A 25173-nucleotide genomic window follows, 5' to 3' on the forward strand; every position below is an offset into this window, starting at 1 on the left:
AAAATCTCAAAGTTGAGACATGCAGAGATAGGAAAAGAAATGTTGGTACAAATACTCATTTTTTTAGCCCATATTTGGCACAGACTCACAGCATTTTCTAAGACCATGAACAGCCGGGCTTTTGTAAAAACCGAATATCTTCCCTCCTCTGGAGAGTTAAAAAAAAAAACAATCCACGTGACATTTTTCAAAAACAAATCCATCCACACATGCGCATAACCACGTTGTTAAGCTGTGACTAAAATATTGCCCACACCCACCTACCTGACTGTGTTACAGACTGTCATATTCCCAGAAATTCCCCCGCAGTCCCGTGTAGCCACTTGCTGCCCAGTCTAACCACCTGTCAGTACGACGACTGTTAGGGGTTTTGTCACTGATGCTGGGAGTAGGTTACGGTAGGATATCTGGGGGAGGGAACAGTGAAAACAGAGTCAACAGTTTTACAGAGTTTATATTAGGGGTGGGAAAATCTAATCGAAAAATCAAAAATTAGGATTTTTTGCTTCACAATTTTTTTTTAAATCAATAAAAATAATCCATTATAAAATTTTTGTCATTTTTATTGTTTTTATTGATTTTTTTAGTTGTCTTTTTGGGCATAATGACAGCAGAATGATGGTCTGGCTACCGTAATGTTTTTTCCTCATTGAATTTAAGAAAAATAACAAGCAAAAGAAAGTTTTATTCATTTATTTTGTTTTTAATCTACAAAAATCAGCAATATCGAAGAATTGTGAGAATCGCAATTTACATCGAATCGGCACCCAAAAATTGGAATCGAATCAGGACAAAAGCATATCATCACAGCCCTGGTTTATACACTATTCACAAAAAGTTAGGGATATTCAGCTTTTGGGTGAAATTTCACAACAAGCCTAAAATGCATTCAAACCTGTACAGGTGAACTTAATGTGATCTTCTCTAAGCTTTTAAATGCACATGTCCAACTCTTAAATGTTTCAATAATTTGCACAAGTTGCTGTTCTCTAACAAGGAGCTTAACGGCAAAAATCACGGCAGGTGTGTGATCCTTGAATTGACCAATAAATGTCCAGGTTCAATTAGAGCTGGTGTTTAAACAGTTGTCCTCATCATGCTGTTCACATTTTGACATCATGAGACCAAGACGACGCCTAACAATGGAACAACAGTCCCTTGCCATTGCGATGCTTCAAACAGGACGTTCTCAGACAGAAGTGGCCACTGAGCTTGGAGTGTCACAGAGTGTCATCAGCAGGTTGCAACAGAGATAGCGAGAGACTGGAAGAGTCACAGAAAGGCCTAGAAGTGGACGTCCTTTGGCCACATCCCGTGCTGATGACCGCTACATTGTGAACACTGCCCTGAGAAACCGGATGATGAATGCCACTCAACTCCAGGCACGTTTAAGAGAGGTGAGAGGCACCCAAGTGTCACGTCAGACCATTCCAAACCGTTTCCATCAGCGTGGTCTGCGTGCTAGACGACCTGCACGGGTACCTGACCACACCACCAGGCACAGGCATCATCGTCTTGCATGGGCCAGGGAGCATTTACGCTGGACGAGGAACCAGTGGGCCTCAGTGCTGTTCTCTGATGAAAGTCGATTCACACTGAGCAGAAATGATGTTGGAGACGTCAGGGAGAGCGCTATGCATCAGCCACTGTTGTCACCAGGCCAGCTCTTGGTGGTGGCGGTGTTACAGTGTGGGCAGGGGTGTCCACTTGGTACAGAACTGCCCTACACTTTGTGAATGGTACAGTGACAAGCCCATACTACCTGAATAACATCATTAATCCAGTGATTGTGCCCCTACATGAACAGCACAGGCCTAATTTCATCTTCACGGACGACAATGCTCCTGCTCATCGAGGCCGCATCATCAGGGAATGGCTGTTGGAGACTGGTGTACCTCAAATGGAATGGCCTGCACTCTCTCCAGACCTGAATCCCATTGAAAACCTGTGGGATCAGCTGAGCCGTCGTGTAGAGGCTCGAAACCCTGCACCCCAGAACCTCAATGACCTGAGGGCTGCCCTTCAAGAAGAGTGGGATGCCATGCCTCAGCAGGCAATAAGTTGCCTTGTGAACAGCATGAGACGTCGTTGTCAAGCTGTAATTGATGCTCAAGGGCACATGACGAGATATTGAGACGTTCAAATTTTTTGTTGTGGTGTAACTACCATTGTTGTTACCTTTTGTGTTGAATGAATTTTTTGAGATGAGGAAATCAGTAGTGCATCCTTCTACTTAAATGTCTTACTTTTATGATATTATATCACTGTAGCACGAACATATTGCATTTTCCATAAATTTCACCTGAAAGCTGAATATCCCTAACTTTTTTGTGAGTAGTGTATGGCTGGGGTACTGTATGTCACAATGTGGCTGTGACGTCACCATCCCGTGACGCACAAAACGCCACACTGCACGAGAATATTCTGATTGTTTTCTGTATGTTTAAACTGTGGGAAACGTTAATGTGGATACAAATGTGTCTTATTTATGGATTGCTGTGGGGACATGGGAAAACACAGTTATTGGTGGTAATTGGGGAGTTCCTGTTGGGGACGGGGCTTTGTATTGACAAGACACACATTTTGGAGTTGTTTGTGTGGAGAGTGAGGAGTACAGAGTGTAGAAAGTAACAGAGTATGTTTTTAGAGCTGGAGATATAGTGGATACCAGAACAGTGTAAATATTGTACATATTGTACATATGCTGTCACTGTAAATATTGCTGCACATTGGTGGATTTACCAGGAGATCAATAAACCGCCTCAAACCAAGTCCCAACAGAGAACCCCGTCACATAAGCACATTCATAAACACATCAAACCTTTGAGCTGCAGTAGAACCTCTAATCCTGACCAATCAGAATGACCTTCTGTCACACGACATCACTTCCACAAAGCATGAAACATGCCTTTAACATGATATGGTTAGGTGGCAGAAAATAAGTGTCTTCAGTCTCGTCCTTCGCCTTTGGTTGTCTCTGTGTTGTGGTACTCAAAGCAGTGTAAAAACAGACACAAAGCGTCTGGACAGTGGATAACGCCAACAGTTCTGAGGACGTCCATGTTGTTGAACAATGGTTGCACATGTGACATCGTGGTATTTTGGTTGCAGACGGTGACGTTTCAAAACCTAAAACCCCAGGTATATATGTCCACATCTAGATGTTTTCACACATCTTCACTTTGGTTGGAGGTTTTCTTTTTTTAATCGCTTTGGATTTTATAAATATGCATTTTCATATGGATGGCAGGCCAAAGCAGAGAAAAATATGTTCGTTTTTTCAGATTCCTGCTTCGTGTGGACAAGGCCGTAATGTAAGCATGGCTACCAAAACTCTGCAATGGGACCACCACAGGAGGCCCGCAAGGAAACGGAGGAAAATGACTTTTTTCTGTTGTTTTATTTTACTACCTGTAAAGTGCTGTATGAATAAAATGCATTTTTATGGTGGCCGACGGGTGCAAACACGCTTCATGTAGAAAAACAGATGCATTTAAGAATAGATATGCAAGCGGGAAACGCTGCATGTATAGAAGATGGCCGCAAATCCAAAAATGTAATGCAAAAGAAGAAAAACATGCTGCAAAAACAGAAAAGTGCTGCATAAAGAAAAACAGCTGCTAAAAGAAAACGCTGCCAGTTCATTCTTACAGCAGAAGTGCTCCGGCGAGTTTCTACCCGAGAGACAAACAAAGGGGACACAAACCGTGATTCTGTAGGAAGTTTGTGCACGGGTGTCACTTCACCTGCATGCGATAAGAGGAGAGGAGTGGGATTTCTGTTGTTTTATTTTACTACCTGTTTCTATGTAAAGCATCTTGTAAAGTGTTGTATGAATAAAATGTGTACTTTTACGCCATGTAAATTAATAAATGTGTTCATCGAGCACAGAATGATGAGAGTTTGTGAAACTTCCCTGAAGTTGCAGGAAGCTTGCTAAGTTTGGTTAGAAAAACCAGCTGGTCCACCCTGTTCTTCCCCCCCCCCCCCCCCCCCCCCCCCCCCCCCAGGCCGCCTGGTTTTGCTATGATGCGCTGACGGGACTTTGTGTTGTGTTGCTGCAGGTCTCGGCTCGCCGATTTCCACATGAACTGCCAGATGACGTCTAACACGGTCACCAGCTGCCCTCATGACAACTACCACGGCTGCCTCATGTCCTACGTCGGCCTCATCGGTACGTCTGACACACGGCTCGTACATATGGACGGTAATCTGATTGGTAGATTAGTCAGTAATCATTCAGACAGATGATTTTCGCTGCTCAGGTTTAAACATAAGAAAATTTACCTCTGGTTTTAGCCTGTACACAGACAAAACAGCTCCTCAGGTGTGCAAATGTATACTAAAGTAACCAAGTTCATGGATTGAGGGCAAGTATTTCCCAATCCCTGTTTACCAAAATTTAAATTTTTCACTTGAGTTTGTACAAAAGAAAAAGCAGCTCATCATGTGACTCATTTCTGTTCTGGAAATCGTCCAGTGATTCAATTCTTAATGAGCAAAAACTCCTTTTTTCCTGGACAATCTTCCTCCTAATTCTTCTTCCCTCTCTCCGTCTCTCCCTGCGTCGTCTCAGGTTCGGACGTAACGCCGAACTACAGCGACAACAGTCCGGCCAACATCACCATCAGCCTGTGGTGCACCTGCAGAGGCACCGGCCATCAGGAGCACCAGTGTGACGCCTTTCACCGCGACTTCACCCACAACACCTGCCTGAGTAAGTCCCGCCTGACTTATCTGCTCTGCATTTACACACAACACCTGGAAGATCAGAGGAATTCATTGTTTAAAGGCCGAGAGCGAGTTGAGGATAACGCTCTGCTCCAGTTAATTATCATTCTCTTTAAAATGACGTCTGAAGATTATTTTTCAGCAAAGCAACAATGATTGATAAATAAAATGAATTTGGTGTCAATCAAGTGACCAGTTCCCTCAGCTGTAATCTGTCATTCATTTTTCAGTCATATGTCGCATAAAAATGCCAGAAAAACTCAGTTTATTGTCTAATTATTTACTTAAATTTTCTTTGAAATCTTCACATTATGTACTTGGGATGAAACTTTAATGATTTCCTGTTGACAGTGGCTGAACTGGTTTCATTATTTTTACTTTCTTTTCATTAAAAGTAGGAGTAAAGTAAAGATCTAAGAACATTTTCTACTTTTATATTGAACATTTATTGCTTTATTTATACAATGATGGATTATTTTAGTTTGCACAGGCAAGAAAGAAACATAATTAATACTTTTTTTTCTTAATATTTTCTGGGTATCATCTAATCACTTAATCAAGCTGTTTACTGTTAAATAAAATATATGGATGTTTTAAGTTTCCCAGAAACATGAAGCAGAAAAGCTGAAAAAGAAGCGGCTGCCTCTCCTGTACACCCCTCCTCCCACCCACACACTCTGCCTCCCAGCTTTTCTGCTGCTTTGTGTCTTTAAAGGAGGAAACTTTGCCAGTGATGCTGTAGTTGGCTGTTATTATAATTTCCCTCCAGGAGATGAAAATGGTTTTTCTTTTTTATTTAATTTGTAAAGGAGCTCAGTTACATCTGAAATCTCTTAAACTTAGAAAAAAATATAGAAATTTCAGTTTGTTAGATTATTTCTCCTCTTTAACGACACTATTTGATGTTATGTTAAACATTTGATTGGAATCAATGTCCCAGCTATGGACGGTTGTATACCAGAGGTGTGTATTGGGAGGAATCTGGTGTGTATCACAGTACAGGGGAAAGAATACGATATATTGGGATTTTTCTTCACTATAATGTTAAAATGCTGGCACTGGCATTGTAAGCGCTCAAAGCTGCATGTGTGATACAATCTTTCTGAAGAAGGACGGTAGGATCAATACAGAACAAATAAAAGCATTTGTTCTTTTTCTACCTGAGGAATAAAGAAATTAAAATCTGCGTCATCAGTGAAGATCTGCTGTACATTTAAAAAAAAAAAAAAAAGTCGATAGTGATTTAGAAAATCGATATATCATAAATATTGTGATATTCCGATATACCAGGATTTTCTTGCATCCTACCAATCGTTGTGGTATTTCGTCTGTTTCTGACTTTCAGTGGACAACGGTGTTTTTCCACAGTAATAATTAAAATAAGTAAATAACATGTTGGATATTTTTAAAGTGATTCTGAAGATTCTGGGATCAGTGGTGACTTCAGAATCTCCAGTCTGTCTGTCCGTCAGCTGGGCACCGATCAGGTATCAGAGATACATCTGACTGACAGACACAGCTGCAATTTAATCTCACAGGCGTGGACACCAGCAGGAAGATACTACAGAGTGTTTCATATGTTTCTCAATCCACAGAAGCGTGATCTTTACAGTTAAACGTCGTTGTAAAGGTGACTGTTCAGGCTTTCTAATCATGTGTAATAAAACACCAACTGATGTTATTAAAGGGGAGAAATAATCACAGTATCATCTGCATGAACCACGAGTCATATATCTATATATAATAATCTACATGAAATCATCAATCTGATTGCAATTAAAATAGTAATTGCCTCTCAGCCCCGGTCTTCTGCGAAGAACTGATCATTTAATTGCTTCTTCCAACTTCTGGTTCAGTTCAGAGACACAGGGAGGGAAATGGGACTTCTTTTGTTTTGTTTTACTGATCACATGAACATTGATTGTAATTAAACCCCAAATCAGAATAATTTAGCACCATTTCTGTTTTTGACTTTATCTGCTTACACGTGAATGCACCTTTTTTTTTTTTTTTTTTTTTTTTTATGGCATTTCGAACCTGGAACATTTCCTTCCCAGAAGCTGGGATGTTAAAACTTTAATCACATATTAACACTCCTACACTCGACATTTAGGATGTTTGAGGATATAAAGTGATGAAGAGTTCCAGGTGTTATTTTCTCACATGATTCTTGCAAGCATGTAGTAATGTCTGCAACAGGAGAGGATGTTATTGTTTTTAAATTCTCCAACATGTTGTGTTGGCTTCAGGTCAGGGCTGTGGACCAGTCCAGTACAAATATGTAGCCGTGTCTTGGAACTGTTTGCAGAATGCTATTTCATATGATCTTGTTGGAAAAAAAGCACTGATATCCCTGGAAAAGATGAAGGATCATGTTGCTGTTACGTCTCAGAGAGCTTTTCTGCATCAGTGCTGCCATCACAGAGATCCGATACAACCCCACACCGTCACAGACCCATCACAGACCCAACCCTCCAGGGCCGGGATACTGCAAGTTTTAGATGTTTCCATGGTGCAACAGGTCTGTCTAAGATAAACATGCCTTTATCGGGGTTGTCAAGAACTTAAAAGATATTAGAGCTATTAAACATCTAAAACCTGCAGCAGCAAGGTTACATTCACATAAGGGTAGTGTGACAAAGCTGCCTTGTCACTGACAGCCACACCCCCAACCACCTACCTGACTGTGTTCCGGGTCGTCAGGCCCAGCAAATCTCTTGCAGTCCCACGTAGCCGCTTTAGTTCGGTTATGCCACCTGTCAGGTAGCAGACTAATAGGGGTGCACACCTATTGGTTTTGCTACCTGACAGGTGGCATAACCGAACTAAAGCGGCTACGTGGGACTGCAAGAGATTTGCTGGGCCTGACGACCCGGAACACAGTCAGGTAGGTGGTTGGGGGTGTGGGTGTCAGTGACAAGGCAGCTTTGTCACATCATCTCCCTCCTCTTCTGGGTATCCAAGAAGGTCCTCATCAGGGTAACAAGGTCCGTGTTACATTCTGACGTCCCCGAAATCGGCTGCATGGCGATCTCCTCCTCCTCCGAAGATGCCTCAGTTCTCCAATCCGTGTCCTCTCTCCCCGCTGCTGCGGCTGCCTGCTCTAGGCCGTCCCTCACCTGCGATCGCAGCCCCGTCCTCCTCAGAGGCCGAACCATCCTCCGACCTCAACTTGCCATCCCACTTCTGATACCAACTGTGACGGGGCTCTGTTCGCTGTACAATGATGTGGCGAAGTCGTGGCTCCTTTTCTGATGTGGGTTTTATTGTGCGCATCAATCTCCACAGTGCAGTAATATTTACAGTGACCAGCCAGCTATTTACACAATTTACAAGTTTGTATTTATAATGGCTGCCCGCTCTGCAAACCATCAACACTCCGTTTTTTATTACTCACACCAAGTTTCTCCGATTAACTCCTCACACTCTGCCCCGGTCCGCTCTGAATGAGCGTCTTAAAAACACAATGCCCCGCCCCTTCCCATGAACTTCCCATTACTACAAATAAATGGGATTTTCCCCCAAATTTCCCAACAATATATTGACCACCCAAAGAAACCATATCAACAAAGTTCATGAACCTAACCCCATACATATTTCCACAGATGAACATAGAAAAACATAATACTACGGTGTATTTATTCTGAACATCCGTTAGTCACGGGACGATGACGTCTTTGCCGCATTGCGGCATACTCCAGCCATAAAACACTGCGAGACTCGGCCCGATTGGGGACCCGGCTCAGTTGTAAGGGGGTGTATCCATGCGGACTGACATAACATTCACGCTGCACTTTGGTCAAACACGCCAAACCATTAGAATAATATATCCCCATTCCCACCAAAGGTGGCGCTGCACTGGTATTTAACAAAAGAGAAAACAAGACCCGCATGAAGAAGAGTTTACAACATTAATGTCTTTTCTATTATTTCATTCAGATTAAAATCCATTTGAATTAAGAAACACTGCTTTTAGGGGCAAATATTGTCATGGAATTAAACTGTGACTGATTGAGATTCATCAACTATTTAATTTTTTGGTTTTTTTTATTGGAGTGTGATGGCATGGTTCTATGTTTGACGGTCCGTCCCAGATTCCTCCGAGTCCACAGAATCAACACTTCTTTTGTTGCACAGTGAAGTTTGTAAATTTTTAATCAAACCTTGATTGAAATCACCTGCTGGCATCATTCATTTCAGATATTATTATTTCTTACATCATTAAAAACCTTTAATTGTCCCTTCAATCTTATTTTTTATTGATTTAGAGGTCTGACATGAAAGCATAAAATTTCTTTGGTTTGCAATAACTTAAAAATCACAGTAAATCCAATAAATGCTTTGTTTTCAAACTGTGTCTAACGATTAAGGATTGTGCTTTGCTTGATTAATTGAGCTGTTGTTCTGTTTACTGATGGAATCACATTCATACTGGAAGTCAAACTCAAGTAGATAATCACTTTTCAATCAACAACGTGACAATTTACTTGGAAATGACTCACAGTTCTTTAAAGTGGAACTATTATGTGCATTTTAGGCTAATTTATTTTTATTTCTGAGACCAGAAGGGCTGGGATTGATCGAGTTATTGTCCCAAATGGCTTTATTTACTTCAGACCGACCCTCTCCGTAGGCTGTCAGATCAGCCTGCGGGCAAAACGAGTGGATTGAGACTCTTCCGCATTAAGCCCCGCCCCCCGCCACTGCACTACATCGGGAGCGCGCAACGCACCTGCTTTCGCCGTCATTGTAACATCTCATAAACAGAAGGATTAGGCTCATATGAACTCAATAAAAAAAACAAAATACCATGTCAACACATAGCATACAGCCCTACATGTTGGAACCTGAATCAGAGCCTGGAAACGAAGTGGAAAACAGCAACCCACAGCAAGGAATGCAGCAGGATGTCTCTCTTTGGTAAACTCACCAGCCATCGTTGGAAATAACTTTATCCCACGTTTTCCACCCGCCTGATGTATTTGTACATGCCCTTGTTAACCAGTAGAAGGTAACCAATCACCGAACCTTATCCCCTGGGACGTCACAAGGATTTCCAAGTAGAAAAAACTCTCTAAAACGACACATTTTTCGTCGCCATGGAAACCGAACGGAGAGAGTGCTGAAACTCAAACTCAAACATGCGTTTAGGTGATAAAAAACAGTGCCGTTCACATGTCTGATGAGGATTCAACACTGTAACACTGTAGAAAGCTCAGAAAACTCCAAATACCAGAATAGCACCCCTTTAAGAAATGTGTTTCAGGTTAACTTCTGCTAGATTTTAAACTGTAAAAAGACAGGAAAACATATAAATATTTGTGTAAACGTATGTCTATTTTTCTGGAGCATCCTCACATGGCTTGCAATGCTGAAAGTGTTAGCTTTGCTCCTCATAAGGTGGAAAGAAAGGAGCGAGGCAGATAATGGAGAAGAAAGGTCAGGCGGAGGAGGGAAAACAGAACTGTGAGACAATGTGTGAAAGATCCCAAGATACTTTCTTTAAATAACACTGACCCAGCTACAGCATCACCTCTGCACCTCCCATCAAACACGCCGCTTCTCCTCTTCAGGCTCGCTGTTAATGCATACATTCACATTCATGAGCGCAGAGGAAGCACGTCAATGTGCTGCATGAACAGGACTTCGCTCCTAACACATTAGTTTGAGTTTGCAACACAACTGTCACCTCAAGAGGAAAGGAGATAAATAAAAATAGAATGCTGTTTCCATCCTAGAGGAGGAGGTAGAAGAGGTAGGGAGGAACTACACATATCTGGATTTTTTCCTGGACAATGACTGAACTCCATCCGCTGGGACAGAAACATCAACACCAGCGACACAAAAGACTTCTTGACAGATCAGTTCTGTCAGTCGGCTACAAGGATGAGCACTTCTTTTACGCTCAATTATGCTCAAATTTAAATATGCAAACGGTTGAAGCCTTCAGTCCTTCCCATTTGTTCATTTCATGTATGGTCTATTTAGAGGGAGCTTAAGACTGCTGAGCCATACAGAGCATGTAGAGCATCCACCAGTACAGCACCACTCTGTTACACAGTATAGTTCACATGCTACCAGTAGCTCTGTTTCCATTACAGGTTTTTGCAAAATAACACGACTAAAATTTTAGCAAAGTACTTTTGCCATTTGCAGGTGTTTCATTTGAATGGCGTTTAGCTTGTCAGTCGTAATTCTTGTAAATCTGAGGAAGATGGACATAAAAAAATTTAGATTTAGAGCAGCTATTTAAGACAAACAACAGAGGCCAACTGCACTGCCTCTGTCTGAGATTATGCACAATCCAAAGCTCCACCACTGCCTTTGTGTTTGCTGTGGTGTATATATATATATATATATATATATATATATATATATATATATATATATATATATATATATATATATATATATATATATATACATATATATATATATATATACATATATATATATATATATATATATATATATATATATATGATGCCTGAACACTAAAGTGAACTATAAACTCTACTCTGCCCTCTAGTGGACAACCATGCAAACGTAAAGCACGGTTGGTGCTACAAATAAGTTTAATAAAAAGATTTTGGCTTTGAAAAATAAAACTTGACTTTAAAACAGGCACATTGGTAATAACATTTGTACTGAGACTTAAAAAAAACTGCACTGGGGTGCGGCCTGGCTGCCGCTCGGTGGCGGTCTGGGGATCCCGGCCCTCCGTCGGTGTGGGCTGGGCCCTCTGCCTGCGGGGGTGGGGGGTTGCTTCTGGGCTCTTGGGGCCGTGGGGCCCGCGCTCTGTCTGCCCTGGGTGGCCGGTGCCCGGCGGGGCCGGTCCTCGCTGGTCCGGGCCTGCTGGGGCCTGTTCCCCCTGACTGCGGGGGGCTCTGGCTGGGACCCCCCTCTGCCTCCTCCTGGGTGGGTGCATGGCTGGCTCCGGGGTGGGGCGGTTGGGGTCTGCGCCTGGGGATGGCTGCCGATGGCCCTGGTCTCGGGGGTACTCCTGGCGTGCCTCTTGCCTTTGTGTGGGAAGGGTCACACTGGCATGATCACCTTTTCCGGAACACGTTCCACTCTGCATGTTCTGCATGTGACACAGTCACCGAGTCGTCTGCAGTTTTATTCACTAACAGCAGCTAGTTTTCTCATTTCTGTTTGTTTCTCATTTATATTTAACTTTTTAGATTCATAGTTTAGTTACTATGATCTAAAGTTGGCTTGTATGTGTATGTATATGTGTTAATACTGGCAAGTGCGTATATGTTTGTACGTATGTATGTGTGTGTATGTGTGTGCATAGAGGTGTGTGTGTATATGTATGTATGTGTATATGTATATGTGTACATATGTATATATATATGTGTATATATATATATTATGTGTGTATACGTGTGTGTATATGTATGTGTATGTATGCGTGTGTATGTGTGTATATGTATGTGTGTGCCTGTATGTGTGTATGTATACATCTGTAGGTTGTTTTCTTTCTTTTTGTTTTTGGGTTATTTTTTAGTTGTTGTTTTTTTCTCTCCCTTTTCTCTCCCTTTATCTCTTTCCCTTTTCTTATGAGGTGTTTCTTCTCCTTTCTCTTTCTGTCTTTTGTCTGTCCTCTCTGGTCCAGCAGTACAAACTCTACAATTCAAACAACAATACAAAATAAACATAGAAATAAAATAAAAATTCAGAAAGTCAAGGGGATCATTATATCTATAAAGCTTCCCCTGGCAGAGAAAATTTGCTCAGCAGAACACAGCATCCAGACCATCATTCTGCTTGCCTAAATGCTGGACAAGACAAAAAAAAAAAAAAAAAAAAACTGCACTGAGAGATTAAGCTAAAGATACAAAGAGGTAGGTTTTCACTTTGACTCTCTGTCAGTGATGCAATTTTTAGTTTCAACTCTATTTAACTCTATCTTTAACTCTATTGCTGTTCTAGTGCAGAAAGTCGGGTTTCATTGTATGGTTAAGGGAAGCCTGGATCCCCTTGTAGAGTTTAAACTATTTTATTGAAACTAAATCTTATTTTGAAGCTAAATACGACGTATTACTCTTCTAGCCAACATAATAGGCAATGATGTTTGAAAACATTTTAAAGAGCTCTACAAATTTACATAAATAACAGAAGTGAGCCTTAAGCTGATTTTCAGTGAGGGACACACACATAAACCCAACAAGCCAGATTTATCCTGGCAAACGTCTTACAAACCACTGAAACATTTTGGAATCAGAGGCAGCTCCTAGTTAGCTACAAGTAGCACAGCGTTATACTGGATGAACTAACAATGTTCCAAAATTTAGACTTGTCATGTTGTAGTTTATATGACTCAGTGCTTGTAGTTTTATAGGAGAGGTCATTGGCGCCGACTGGCGGCCATGTTGTCTTCTCTATAGCACCTGTATGTACAAAGCTAGCTTAGCACCACCAGTGCATAAATGGGGATAAATGAATAATGGTTTAAGTGCACAGCTTATCTATTCTTCTTTGTAGTATTATAACTAGAATTGTTTATACTTTTGAACCCTATTATCACGCTAGTCCATCACAATGGCAGACTCTCATGCCACATTGTTAGCTTAATATAAGAACGCACATAGAAGTAGGTCTTTTCCACCTGTGTAACAACTCCAGAGTTTCATGAGAAGCAAGTTAACTCTGAACCTCCATTCTACCTCATCCTTTTTACATATTACACCAATCTCCAATGCAAGCGTATCAGTCCTTGTTCTAACAAGCAACTAGAAGCTTTGCTTGGACAAGAAGCTGCAGCTTGATGATCTATCTGCCTTTGAACTTTAGTAACTTGTAGATTTTCTTACTTCTCATTCCTCAATTTTTTGGCCTCCGATGCACAAAATCTTCTAAGATCCATCCATTGTCTATACACACAGAAATGGTGAGAGGCAGACTACACCTTACACCAACTGCCTGTCCATCAGAGAGCAGGAAATTAGCCAAAGAAATTTATGCATAGGAAAACTTTCCTCTCAGAGAGGAAGCTGTTCCGATACCAGTTTTATCCATTTCATGACTCAACAAAAAGTAACTCTGGGTTCTTTTGTCCCCCCAAAGACCATTACACACCCGGCATGGAGTGATCTTTGTTGTAGGACAAGTTTTGAGAGATTAACAGTGATTTGTTCAGTCTTTCTGTGGATTCCAAACTCTTATATACCATAACCCCTCTCCAGCTGAGCAGACAAGCATCAAGACCCTTTTCACAAACTGAAATCTCCTTTGTTCAATCCCTGGTACACTTTGACTAATGCATTACACTGATCAGACCTCTACAACTTTCTATAAAACACAACTGACGGGCCCAAATGACAATCATCGGATCAAAGCTTTTAAACTGACTGGTAATCCCAGACGTTAATACGGGTTAACATGATCTACAGTAGATATTCCCAGATATAAAAAATCAGATTATACAGGTTGATAAATCCTGAGCTAGAATTTGTGATTAATCTTTTAAAATAATTTCTTCAGCTGGACTTAAGTTTGAGCAGCTTTTAAAAAGACTCAAAAGTCCCTTTTCTGCATATTCATCTGCATCAGTGTTTTATTACAGTAATAAAGCTGGACTGGGACTCGTCAGCAAGTTTATACTCCAACAAAAATCCACTTCTGGCAACCAGCAGAATGGTAAACAGGTGGACATGGTGTTACATCAAGAAGTACAGGTCAGGTGTCAGGTGCAGGTCAGATCTGCTCAGATACAATAACTTGAAGCAGCGGTATCACTATATGGAGTTATTTACAGTGATTTGTTTGTGCTTCCTCACTCACCATATAAAATAACTGGTTTTAGACTGGGCTTGCATCTCCTGGACAAAGTTCAGAATGGCGCACATCCATCTTGTATCTCCTTCCATTAGAGCGTGCCTGAATTCACCTGATGTGGTAGAACTGTGCAGGTGTGGAGCAGAGCATTCGCAAGGGAAGACTGGAAACCAACGTTTATATTGTTTTGTTGTATTTCTATCTGGTTTTACTTTGTTATTATCTGTTATCTAATGTCTCCCTTTTGTATTCACTTTTGCTCGTTTACCTGCCCAGAGACTGCAGATGGAAATGAGCTCACTGCTAACTCTGATGCAGTCATGTAAATATATACCATCCCTGTCAAATAAACAAAGTAAAGTAAGTTTTCTGTTTGTTTGTTTTGTAGGAGTTGCATGAAATCAACCCACACTGCATGTGTTAATATTTCTCTACTCAGATGCTCACCAGCCTCCACAAAACTGTTCAGCTTCTGCTTTCTGAGTTTCTGATCTTTTTTTCCATTATTTTGCTTTGGCCCATGTCCAAAACCAGAGGGTCTCCTGGGTACAATGTTTTGTATACAGCAACAAAGAAATTTAAATCTCCAGTGCAAACAAATGTACCAAAACAAACTAGTTAGAACTGGATGATCGAGATGCATTATTCAGATACAACGCAATGCTGTTTTCTCTACAGTTGTGTTGTGGCAGTTTGTTGCGAAAACAGGAAATTTAGGGTTTTTGTCAGAAATCACTCCTCTTCTGGACAGAATGAAGCTTAATGTTTTTACTTCTTGGAACCATGAAATCATGCACGTTAAGATGGAGTGTATGTGAGAGATCTGCAACTCGCTTTCATTCATGGCTGAGTTCCTGCACCCAAAGTTTTACCTGAACCTTCATTTTAACAAATTTGTGACATGTTTGCCGTCTTACTGCAGTTTGGTGCTGCAACATGTCTAAGTAAAGATTGCATTATTCAGTTCTGTAGACTTTTAATTATAAACAAAGAGCGCAACAGACAGGATCACTGAATGCCTCATGGGAACATGAATGTGTGAAGCAGGTTTAGTTACAAGTGGTCAGATATTCTCTACAACCCTCTAAACTTGATGATGGACATAAAATGCAATCCTTTAAAATAATCTTTAAAAACATCATTTATCACACAGAGAAACAGATTGAACTATAATAATTAAAATGTTTATTATTTGATAGGTATTTGCCATTTTAAAAACAGCTGAATTACTGCTTCTTCCTGTCAAATCTAAAGGATACTGTTTATCCTCATCGTTGTCATATCGTTGATCCTTCGTAAGTCTGAGATGCAGCAGATGGGGAATGCATCTATATCAGCATATGTAATAAAATGTAACATGATGTAATATGCATTCGAATGCGACTTTGCATTGTCCCATCAAAAGACAGCGGGATAGACACTGGAGAGAAGAAACAAGAAAAGTGAGATGATTTGTTTCCAAAGCTCACTTTCTTACGTTATGGTCAATGAAAATCATGGCGGAGTAGAATGCTTTCTAGGCGTAGCAACAGTAACCATAGGGGGCGGGGCTTAGTGAAGGGTCAACTGTGGCATGTGTCACCAGAATTATGGCCCTTTCCATCAGTATCAGCTTGTCTCAACTTAACTCGCCTGGGCTCAGTTTGTTGGGTTTTCCATTAGGCGTTTGTACCCGTTTACCGGTACCTTTGTTATAACTTTTCAGCCCAGGTTCTAAGCGAGCTGAGTCGGGTTGTGTGTGACGTCGCCAGACTGCATGCCGCTATTGGTCAGGGGCGCGGCCAATCACATCACAGGAAGAGCGACTCAAACTCCAAGTTGTTTACATTACATGAAAAGCTATGGTGCAACAAAAGTCTGTTCCATGGTCCAACATGGAGGTGGAGACATTTGTTTTCTTGGTTGCTGAGGAAAGGATACAGAGGGAACTAGATGGAGCGACTCGAAATGAAAAAATCTATCAAGAGCTTTCCAACTCAATGGCTACGGCGAGCAACGGAGTTTTCAGCAGCGTCGACAGAGGCTGAAAAAGCTCCAAAGTGACTATCAGCAGGTCAAGGACCACAATGGTAGGAGTGGATCAAACAGACCAGACTGGAAGTGGTTCCAACAAATGGATAAGATCTATGGTCAGAAACCGGCGAGCCACAGACCAACTAGCAGATTGCCTCTAGGTCCTGTGTTGTTGTAGAGCTTGTCGTGCACAAAACTGACGTCACATCAATTTCGCACAAAACCATTTTAGACCTGGTACTAAACTGTAATGGAAAAGAAACAGGACCAAGCTGAGAGGAGTTGAGGCGAGACAAGCTGATGCTAATGGAAAAGAGGCATTACATACAGACATTGTGACTGTAGTCAGTTTTGATCAGGTGTAACTTACATTTGAGCCCACCATAATCATTTTGTTATCTTTGTAAAACAAACGTAATTTTCTCGAGATAAGATAAATGATCCCGATATCAGAAGAAAACGTTCCTCGTTATCTTGAGATAATAATAATAAAAAGAATCACTGCTGAGCACAGCTGGTGTCTGCTTCCATACAGAAGTAAAGGATATGAGTGGTTAGAACAGAGAATCCGTGATTGATCACAGAAATATTACAGTACAAAGTATCATGATTATTCTCCCACATCTATGTCGGCCGTTTAATTTCAGAAATCTCTCTAAATGAAACTTTTAACTCAGTTTTGCATCTTGCTTGGACTGCTGCATTCCTCATCATCCATACGAGTTTATGGAGTTGTGAAGGAGATAAAGAGGAAATGTAAAAGGTTCTGCGTCAGGTGCATATCAATTAGCTGGAACCCCCCTACACCCCGACACACACACACACACACACACACACACACACACACACACACACACACACACACACACAAACATTTTCAGCTCTGAAAATGTTTTGTTTAACCATTTATTCTGCAAAGCTGAAAACTTCTGTTTGTAAGCACAATAGGCTGGGTTAGTGCTGGGGGGAGCCCAGTAAGAGCTGGGACCAGAAGTGGGCGTAGCTGGAAGTGCTATTTGGCCCCCATCAGGAGGGAGAAAATTAATCAGTGATTTTCTTTGAGTGTTTGTAAGTTTCTTTAAGAGTTGTTTATTCACTTAATCTTTTGTTCAATTTATTATTACTTTTGAGTAATTGTTGGTTTTTGTTAAATGATGCGTTTGGTGTTTGTTTCCCATCTTGTGTTTTCGTGGTCGGATCGACCAGAATTTTCTTTCTTTCTTGTTTGCTAAGTTTACTTCATTAAGTTAGGGTTATGACTACTTTGGTTTTTCAGGTTTCTGTTTATAGTTTCTGTATCTGTGCATCGGGTTAATAAACCCCTCCCCTTTTTTCACCTAAACCCACCTGTTACCTCATCATTAACAAACTCTGTCGCTGTTTTTTTTGCAGGAAGAGAGAATATAAAGATATATAAAGATCCGCAGCATCTTCATAATCCTCCATAATCTTTATAAAAACCAAATTATTTTTAGGTCACCAGAATCATCCGAGTTCCTCTGGAGACACAAACACACGTTTTTAACAGCTCTGTTCTCATTGAAGACAGACTTCAGAATAACTTAAGATTCATCTGGACATGTTTTCATTAAATATGCAGCCTTCATCTCTGAAAAGTCACAAGAATGAGGTTAAATTGAGACCTGTTATTATTCTTTGTAATGTTCGTGTTTTGTTCATTATTGTAGTGAATAAGTGACTATAAATGAATAGAAATATGAATAAACAGGGTTTGTTTTTTTCTCCAAAAAAGTGGCTCCAAACTCTCCAAAGTGTTTTCTAATAACGGTTTTTAAAGTGAAAGTGGTGAAGATGCAGACAGGAAGTAAAAGCAGAAGCCGTCTCCTGCTGAACAAACAGTAATTTAGTTGTCAGGATCATGTTGCTTTTGTTGGAAAACCAAAGTGATGAAATCATTCGTGACGCAAATTGGATCCATACATGCTGACCGCTACGTTTACTTTCAGAAAACGCCATCCTGTCGTTTGGTTATGGCTCTGAAGGAGGAACTGCTTCTGTAACGGAGCTGCCGGCCACCTTCCCTTCCGCCCAGCCGCCCGTCATCTCCAAACCTGCTCCATCGCTGCACGGGAACGCCATCAAGCCCATGGACAGCGCTTGTATGTTCTCCACTTGTGCCAACTTGCAGGTGAATTTCGATGTTTATTAAATTCTCGACAGCTTTCTGTCAGCTTGTTTTGTTCTTTCACTGAAGTTTAGCAAAGTGCAGGACAGAAACCTGACGCGACACAGATGGCCGGAACGCCACCTGCAAGCTGAGGTCATAAAACTTTTTGAAGAATTTGGCAGAATAAAGACGGTTTCATTTGTAGGTGCAAATCAGCCTCAGGACCATCAGAGGAACCGTTTCATTATGTCCAGATTGGAACAGGACCGAATCTTCTCTAAGACGAGGATGGCGATGACTCTACCGACAGGTGTCCTCATCTTGCTGACACCTGCAAATGAAAATCTTTTTATAACAATTTCTTATATCTGAGGTATTGATGAGGAGGCGGACCAGATCGTGTCCTCTTCAGTACTTTGAACTCGTCATTGTTGCATTGAGTGGACGGACTGTCCTTTCATTTTGACTGCTGTTCTTATCGGAAGGACCCCAAACTCCAGATCAATGACATTTTATTGGTTATTTAAAGCAGTGACATTTTTCTTTGCATTAGTGTCTGTTAAAGGGGTGCTATTCTGGTATTTGGAGTTTTCTGAGCTTTCTACAGTGTTACAGTGTTGAATCCTCATCAGACATGTGAACGACACTGTTTTTTATCACCTAAACGCATGTTTGAGTTTGAGTTTAAGTTCCAGCACTCTCTCCGTTCGGTTTCCATGGCGACGAAAAGCGCGTCGTTTTAGAGAGTTTTTTCTACTTGGAAATCCTTGTGACGTCCCGGGGGATAAGGTTCGGTGATTGGTTACCTTCTACTGGTTAACAAGGGCATGTACAAATACATCAGGCGGGTGGAAAACGTCAGATAAAGTTATTTCCAACGATGGCTGGTGAGTTTACCAAAGAGAGACATCCTGCTGCATTCGTTGCTGTGGGTTGCTGTTTTCCACTTCGTTTTCAGGGTCTGATTCAGGTTCCAACATGTAGGGCTGTATGCTATGTGTTGACATTGTATTTTGTTTTTTTTATTGAGTTCATATTAGCCTAATCCTTCTGTTTATGAGATGTTACAATGACGGTGAAAGCAGGTGCGGTGCGCGCTCCCGATGTAGTGCAGTGGCAGGAGGCGGGGCTTAATGCTGAAGAGTCTCAATCCACTCGTTTTGCCCGCAGACTGATCTGACAGCCTACGGAGAGGGTCGGTCTGAAGTAAATAAAGCCATTTGGGACAATAACTTGATCAATCCCAGCCCTTCTGGTCTCAGAAATAAAAATAAATTAGCCTAAAATGCACATAATAGTTCCACTTTAAAGAAAACATTAAATGGATTTAAAATGTCTGCATTTTAGAAACAATCCACAAATTTTTCTCCATCAAACAAACATAAAACACAAAGCTTTTCCTATTCAGTCTCACGTTAAGAAGTCAGTTGCTTAAGTGTGTGTAGTATTTAGCAAAGACTGGGAAGTGTTGTGTTGCAGTGGCTTTTAAACATGCAGAACATATCCAAACACAGAGAAGCCAGCGGTAAGAGCAGAACAGATTTATTTGCTTCCCTCTTCCTCACCTTCACACACATTAGCATCATCATGCAAAAGTGGGAACACATCTATTATTCAGAGAGAGAGTGTGAGACTGTGGGTTAAAGGCCGGTTTAAACTGCTCCCCATTATATAAGACATTTAAAACATACATTATAAAATACCCTAACACACTGAACTAGTTCATTTATAATTTACAACCAAGGAATGTTTACGAAAAGAAGAAAAACGACATGAGCAATGAGCCACATATTTCTACAGAGAGCTGTGGTTAGCTTAGCTTAGCTTAGCTTCACTTAGCGTAGAAAATTGAGTGGCAAACTCTGTGCAACTTTTAACTTTTTCTGAGTGCCGTTTAAAAAATGAAACCCACTTAGCAAATATGACTTCCCTGCCTGCACGAAGCAGACAAACAGGATTTTTCTGCACATAGAACCAGTAACATTGGCAGAACTGTCACAAGCTAGATTCAATGACTTCTGACAAACACTTGACTTCTTTAACAGCATCAGTAAACACACCTGAGGATATTTCTTTTCTTATTTTCTTATTTTATTATTTCTCTTTCAGATTTTAAGGATAAACCTCATCCAAAGCCTCTTCCCAAAACTACATTCAGTTTTTATTGTAGGAGAAGTTGTGGGTAGATGTCCAGCAGGGGCTGTTCCATATGCTGTTGCAACCAAAGGTTCTCCCATTTGCCTCATAACTTAAGCTACATCTAAAGTTAAGTTATGTATAACTCCATTCTGACGTGAGAACAAGTACTGTAGTTTGTGGCAGGTTTATCTCAATCAGGGGTCTCCAACACCGGTCCCAGTGAGCTACCACCCTGCAGGTTGTAGTGTTTTCCCTGGAAGAAATGAGAATGTTTCCATACTCCATGACTAAATATGTAGTATTGTTTAAAAGGTCTAAATGTCCCCGTGTGTACTCAAAAGGAGTTTGTCCACCAGAGTTGAGAGGTGGGAGACATGTACAGAGGACAGAGGACAAATGTGAACTACAGGTAGTCAGGAGAATGATTAATCTTATGCAGTTAGAAAAACAGACCTGCACAGATTTTTTTTTATAAACACAGACTCTGTTCATTGGAGCTTTGTTTATAGTTATTTAAGGGGTGCAAATTGGCAATTTGATACAATATTCTGATTTATTGTTGATAAATCAACAATTTATTGAAATCTGAATTTCCCCTCGGGAATGAATTTGATTTGATTTAACGGATAATTCAATGTTTGCTAAAATCTCAAATTCAGTCACAATTCGATTTATGATCCACCGACTGATATGAAACAATATGACAGGTAATTGAACGCACTCATTTCCCTTTATATGAAAATAACAAAAGGCAACTAAAATAGTCCACATTTTTATTCCTAAGCACAGGTATTAAATTTTTTTTTAAAGTTGTACTGAAAACAAATACAACTTTAAAATACAGTAACAAACAGAAAAAATGCTGGGAGACTCAAAATACAGATATTTTCTAAATAAAATTGCATTTATTGACCATGTGATCAATATGTTAATAGTGCTTAAAATGATGGACTCGAGGTAAGACCTTGCTTTCTGGAACAAAAACACTAATTTGGTTAACTCACTGAGTTTGAACCCAACCCGCCTCCTGAAATGGGCCCCTAACTCACAACTGATCACGTCATTGGCCATCCGTTTCTGCTTGACACATGAAGATTTCTCAGCCCAAACCAGCTGATGGATGCACAGTTTCTATTCAGCAACGTAAACTTTGTTTTTATTTAGTGAGTTTAAAGCTAAAGACATCTGCAGCCCAGCTGATCCCCGTCAGCACGTTCAGATTTGGCCATTTTTCTGTCCTGATCTTGCTTTGTGTGTCCTCTGCAGGATGTCTGAGAAGGTTTAACAACCTAACACGCTGAAGTGGAAGTTTTCTTTTTAAAGGGACAGTCCAGGAGCAACCAACCAACCCCTATTTGCCTCCTGGATGCACGCCGTCCATGAAACGCTCTGAATGTTTTGCTCAGGTAGAACACAAAGAGAGCAATCAGACAAGGTTTCATTATTTCTTTTAGCAATCTATTTCCAGTGTAGAAAATCTGAGGAAATCTGAACAAGCTCGGCCTTTTTTAACCACACTGCCTGCAGCACTCATGCTTCCTCTCTGAAGAAATTACAATTTCAGACTCAGAATATTGAGTTCTATCCCTCCATTTGTGTTGATCCAGAGAGCCGAGCAAACGACGTCTGTCTGTCCACGTTTTTTTAATTTGCTGGACATAATTAGCTGAACAGCGGAACCGACTGTGTTTTTCGTGTTTTTTATTTTCTCTTCCTCTTGGTTTGTGCGCTCTGTGGTGGTTTAGGAGCTGCAGTGGTTCTCTGCTGCTGTTGTGCTCTTTGTGTGACTCGTCGAAATTCAGCCATGCCTCGGGGTCGATGGAGCTTCCCTTTTCTGTCTAGCCTGCAGGTACCCTCGCAGAACAGGGACAGTGTCTGATGCCAGCAGCTCACTCTGCCTACAGCAGGGTTGTTTTCTCTTTCTTTTGGCAATCCTCCACTCAGCTGGCATGACCAAGCTGGTGCAGGTGCTGCTCAGACAGGAGAGCTGTGGTTTTATTGGGAGTGTACTTTCAGGACATCTGTCCACTGGAGTCTTTTTGATGAGAAATCAGCAACCACAGATATAACCAGGAAATAAGTTTTGGATCAGGACTTTCCTCAGCATGTGTGATACAGTTCTCATATTCAGATGATGAGCCAACCATCCATTGTCTACTTATTGAAGGTCAGGTGACGGGGCAGCTCTCTATGATCACTTCTTTCAGCTCATTTAGTGGGATTCTGAGGTGTTCCCAGGCTGGCTAAGACATGCTTTCCATCCGGTATGTCCTACAGTGTAGCAGTAGATAGCCCCGTGTGTTTTGGAGCATTTTAGACTCATCTTTTGGGAATGTGGAATGTGGGGGACCAATTTGGATGGGTGCACCCCCGCTCAACCGCTAAAGCACAAAAGACATAAAAGCCATCAAACCAGACCATTTCAACCCAAATGCATCAGAATTTCTGTCCATATAACCTACAAACCGAATTGGTGACAAAGGACGACCTGGCAGAGTCCAACCATCACTATGCCCCACATCACTCCACATTTTCTGGCAGGAAGTTAGATCCATTTCCAGTCAGGATTCAGACAAAGATAAAAAATTTAAAAAATATATATATATATATATATTTAAAAGTGGCATTTTCAGGTGTGGCTGTCTCCTAAACATTTTTTTGAAACCTAAAATACTAACAGCACAAAAAACAGAGGTAATGACACACTTTGGAAGTAAGGAATTAGATTTATTCATTAAGTTTCAAATAGACAAAATAGAAGATTTGACTAAATCAAAGACTTGAATGAACTGGGAGCACTGTTTGTTCCAGAACTTACTCATACCCCTTTTATCCATGCTTAATAAAAACCTGAATGGGCTTGCTGATTGAATTAAATACAACTGCTTACCAGAGAGTGAGACCCACTCAAGGGTCTCATTTATTTTCCATCACCAATGCACTTTTCCTGTTTTACACCGGCTGCTTGATAACAGCTACTGAGGAATCCTGTAGACAAAACTCAGGGCTAAATAGACTATTTGAGGGAAAAAAAGCCCATTCATGCTTGACAGGAAACAGATATGCAGACGGAATGACGGTTTGGTTTGTCTCCTGTGTCGGTTACTCTTGTAATTTGGTGATTTTGTTGAGGTTTATCTATCATCACTTGACACAAAAAAACTAAGCAATGCAAACAGAAATCTTGAGGCAATCTCTGACGGCAATCTGGCCGTCAGTACCCCTCCACACAGACGACTGAAGGCAATGAACGAGATTAGGACAGTAATTTTCCGCCACCAAACCATATCACGTTGGAGGTATGTTTTGTATTTTGTGGAAGTGACGTTATGAGACGAAGGTTATTCTGATTGGACAGGATTAGAGGCGCTACCGACGCCTAAAGGTTTGAAATGCTCATGAATGTGCTTAACAACGCGGTTATGCAGATATGTGTGGATGGATATGTTTTTTGAAAAACAAGGTTGTTTGGACTTTTTTTTTGTTTTTACTGGCCAAATGGGGGGTAGATATTCGGTTTTACAAAAGCCTGGCTACATGTGGACATGGTCTTAATAAATGCCGTAAGTCAGTGCCAAATTTGGGCCAAAAAAAAAGCATATTTGTACCAACATATCTTTTCTTATCTTGGCATGTCTCAACTTTATTACAATTCCAGCTTTACTGAGTATCTTCATGTATTTACTTGTACGTACTTCATGCCATATTTTGCCTTTCTTTGGAGTTTTGATGATTTTCAAGATGGCTTCATAACTTCACATCCTCAACTCTACAGAACTCGAGTCTGATGCATCCAGCTCAGAATAATTCAGTCATTCGGCTGCAGCTAATCTCTGTAAAACTTTGTTAGTAGGTCGTTTTAGTTATTTAGACAGTATTCTAAATCTGAGCAGGTTTTGGACAAATCTTTTTACTGGTCGGAGGGGGAGAAGATATTTGGTTTAACAAATGAACCCCACTACGTGTGGACATTGTCTTAAAAGTGAAGTTAAGCAGCTGTGAACGCTCTGCAAGCAGCAGCAGAACAAACCCTGAGCGGGATGATCCTGGTTTACATCACTCCTACACAATTTAACTCTCAAACACCACATATTTGCACCTGCAACCCTCCAGCATATCCAGATTCAGACTGCTAACTCTCAGCACTTTTTCAAAACATTCCCAAATAGTGTTTGGAAATAAGAAAACAGTTAACAGGAAGCAGACGCGCAGAGGCATCTGGTGTCAGAGAAGGTTACTGCAGTCGATATGACAGTGATTCATCTGCATAGTTTAATGATCACCGTACACAACGGTGTGCGTGCGCACTGTGGTGCATTTTTGTGAGATTTGCACATAAAAACCTGATAACGATCCAGCGTGCAGGCAGCTCTGAACGA

At 40.9% G+C, this 25173-nt stretch overlaps 1 protein-coding gene across 1 annotated transcript in view; it reads left to right on the plus strand.

Moving 5' to 3' along the window:
• gfra2b (GDNF family receptor alpha 2b) overlaps positions 1-25173 on the plus strand; it is a gene marked incomplete at both ends in the record, with an annotated part of 156029 nt that overhangs the window by 125089 nt on the left and 5767 nt on the right. Inside the window, 3 exons of the mRNA XM_079256998.1 lie at positions 4065-4174; positions 4577-4717; positions 18495-18676. Of these exons, the coding sequence (XP_079113124.1) occupies positions 4065-4174; positions 4577-4717; positions 18495-18676 (433 nt within the window). The remainder of the gene's footprint in view (positions 1-4064; positions 4175-4576; positions 4718-18494; positions 18677-25173) is intronic.

The sequence above is a fragment of the Telmatherina bonti genome (assembly GCF_933228915.1).
Source record: "Telmatherina bonti genome assembly, chromosome: 17".
Lineage (NCBI taxonomy): Eukaryota > Metazoa > Chordata > Actinopteri > Atheriniformes > Telmatherinidae > Telmatherina > Telmatherina bonti.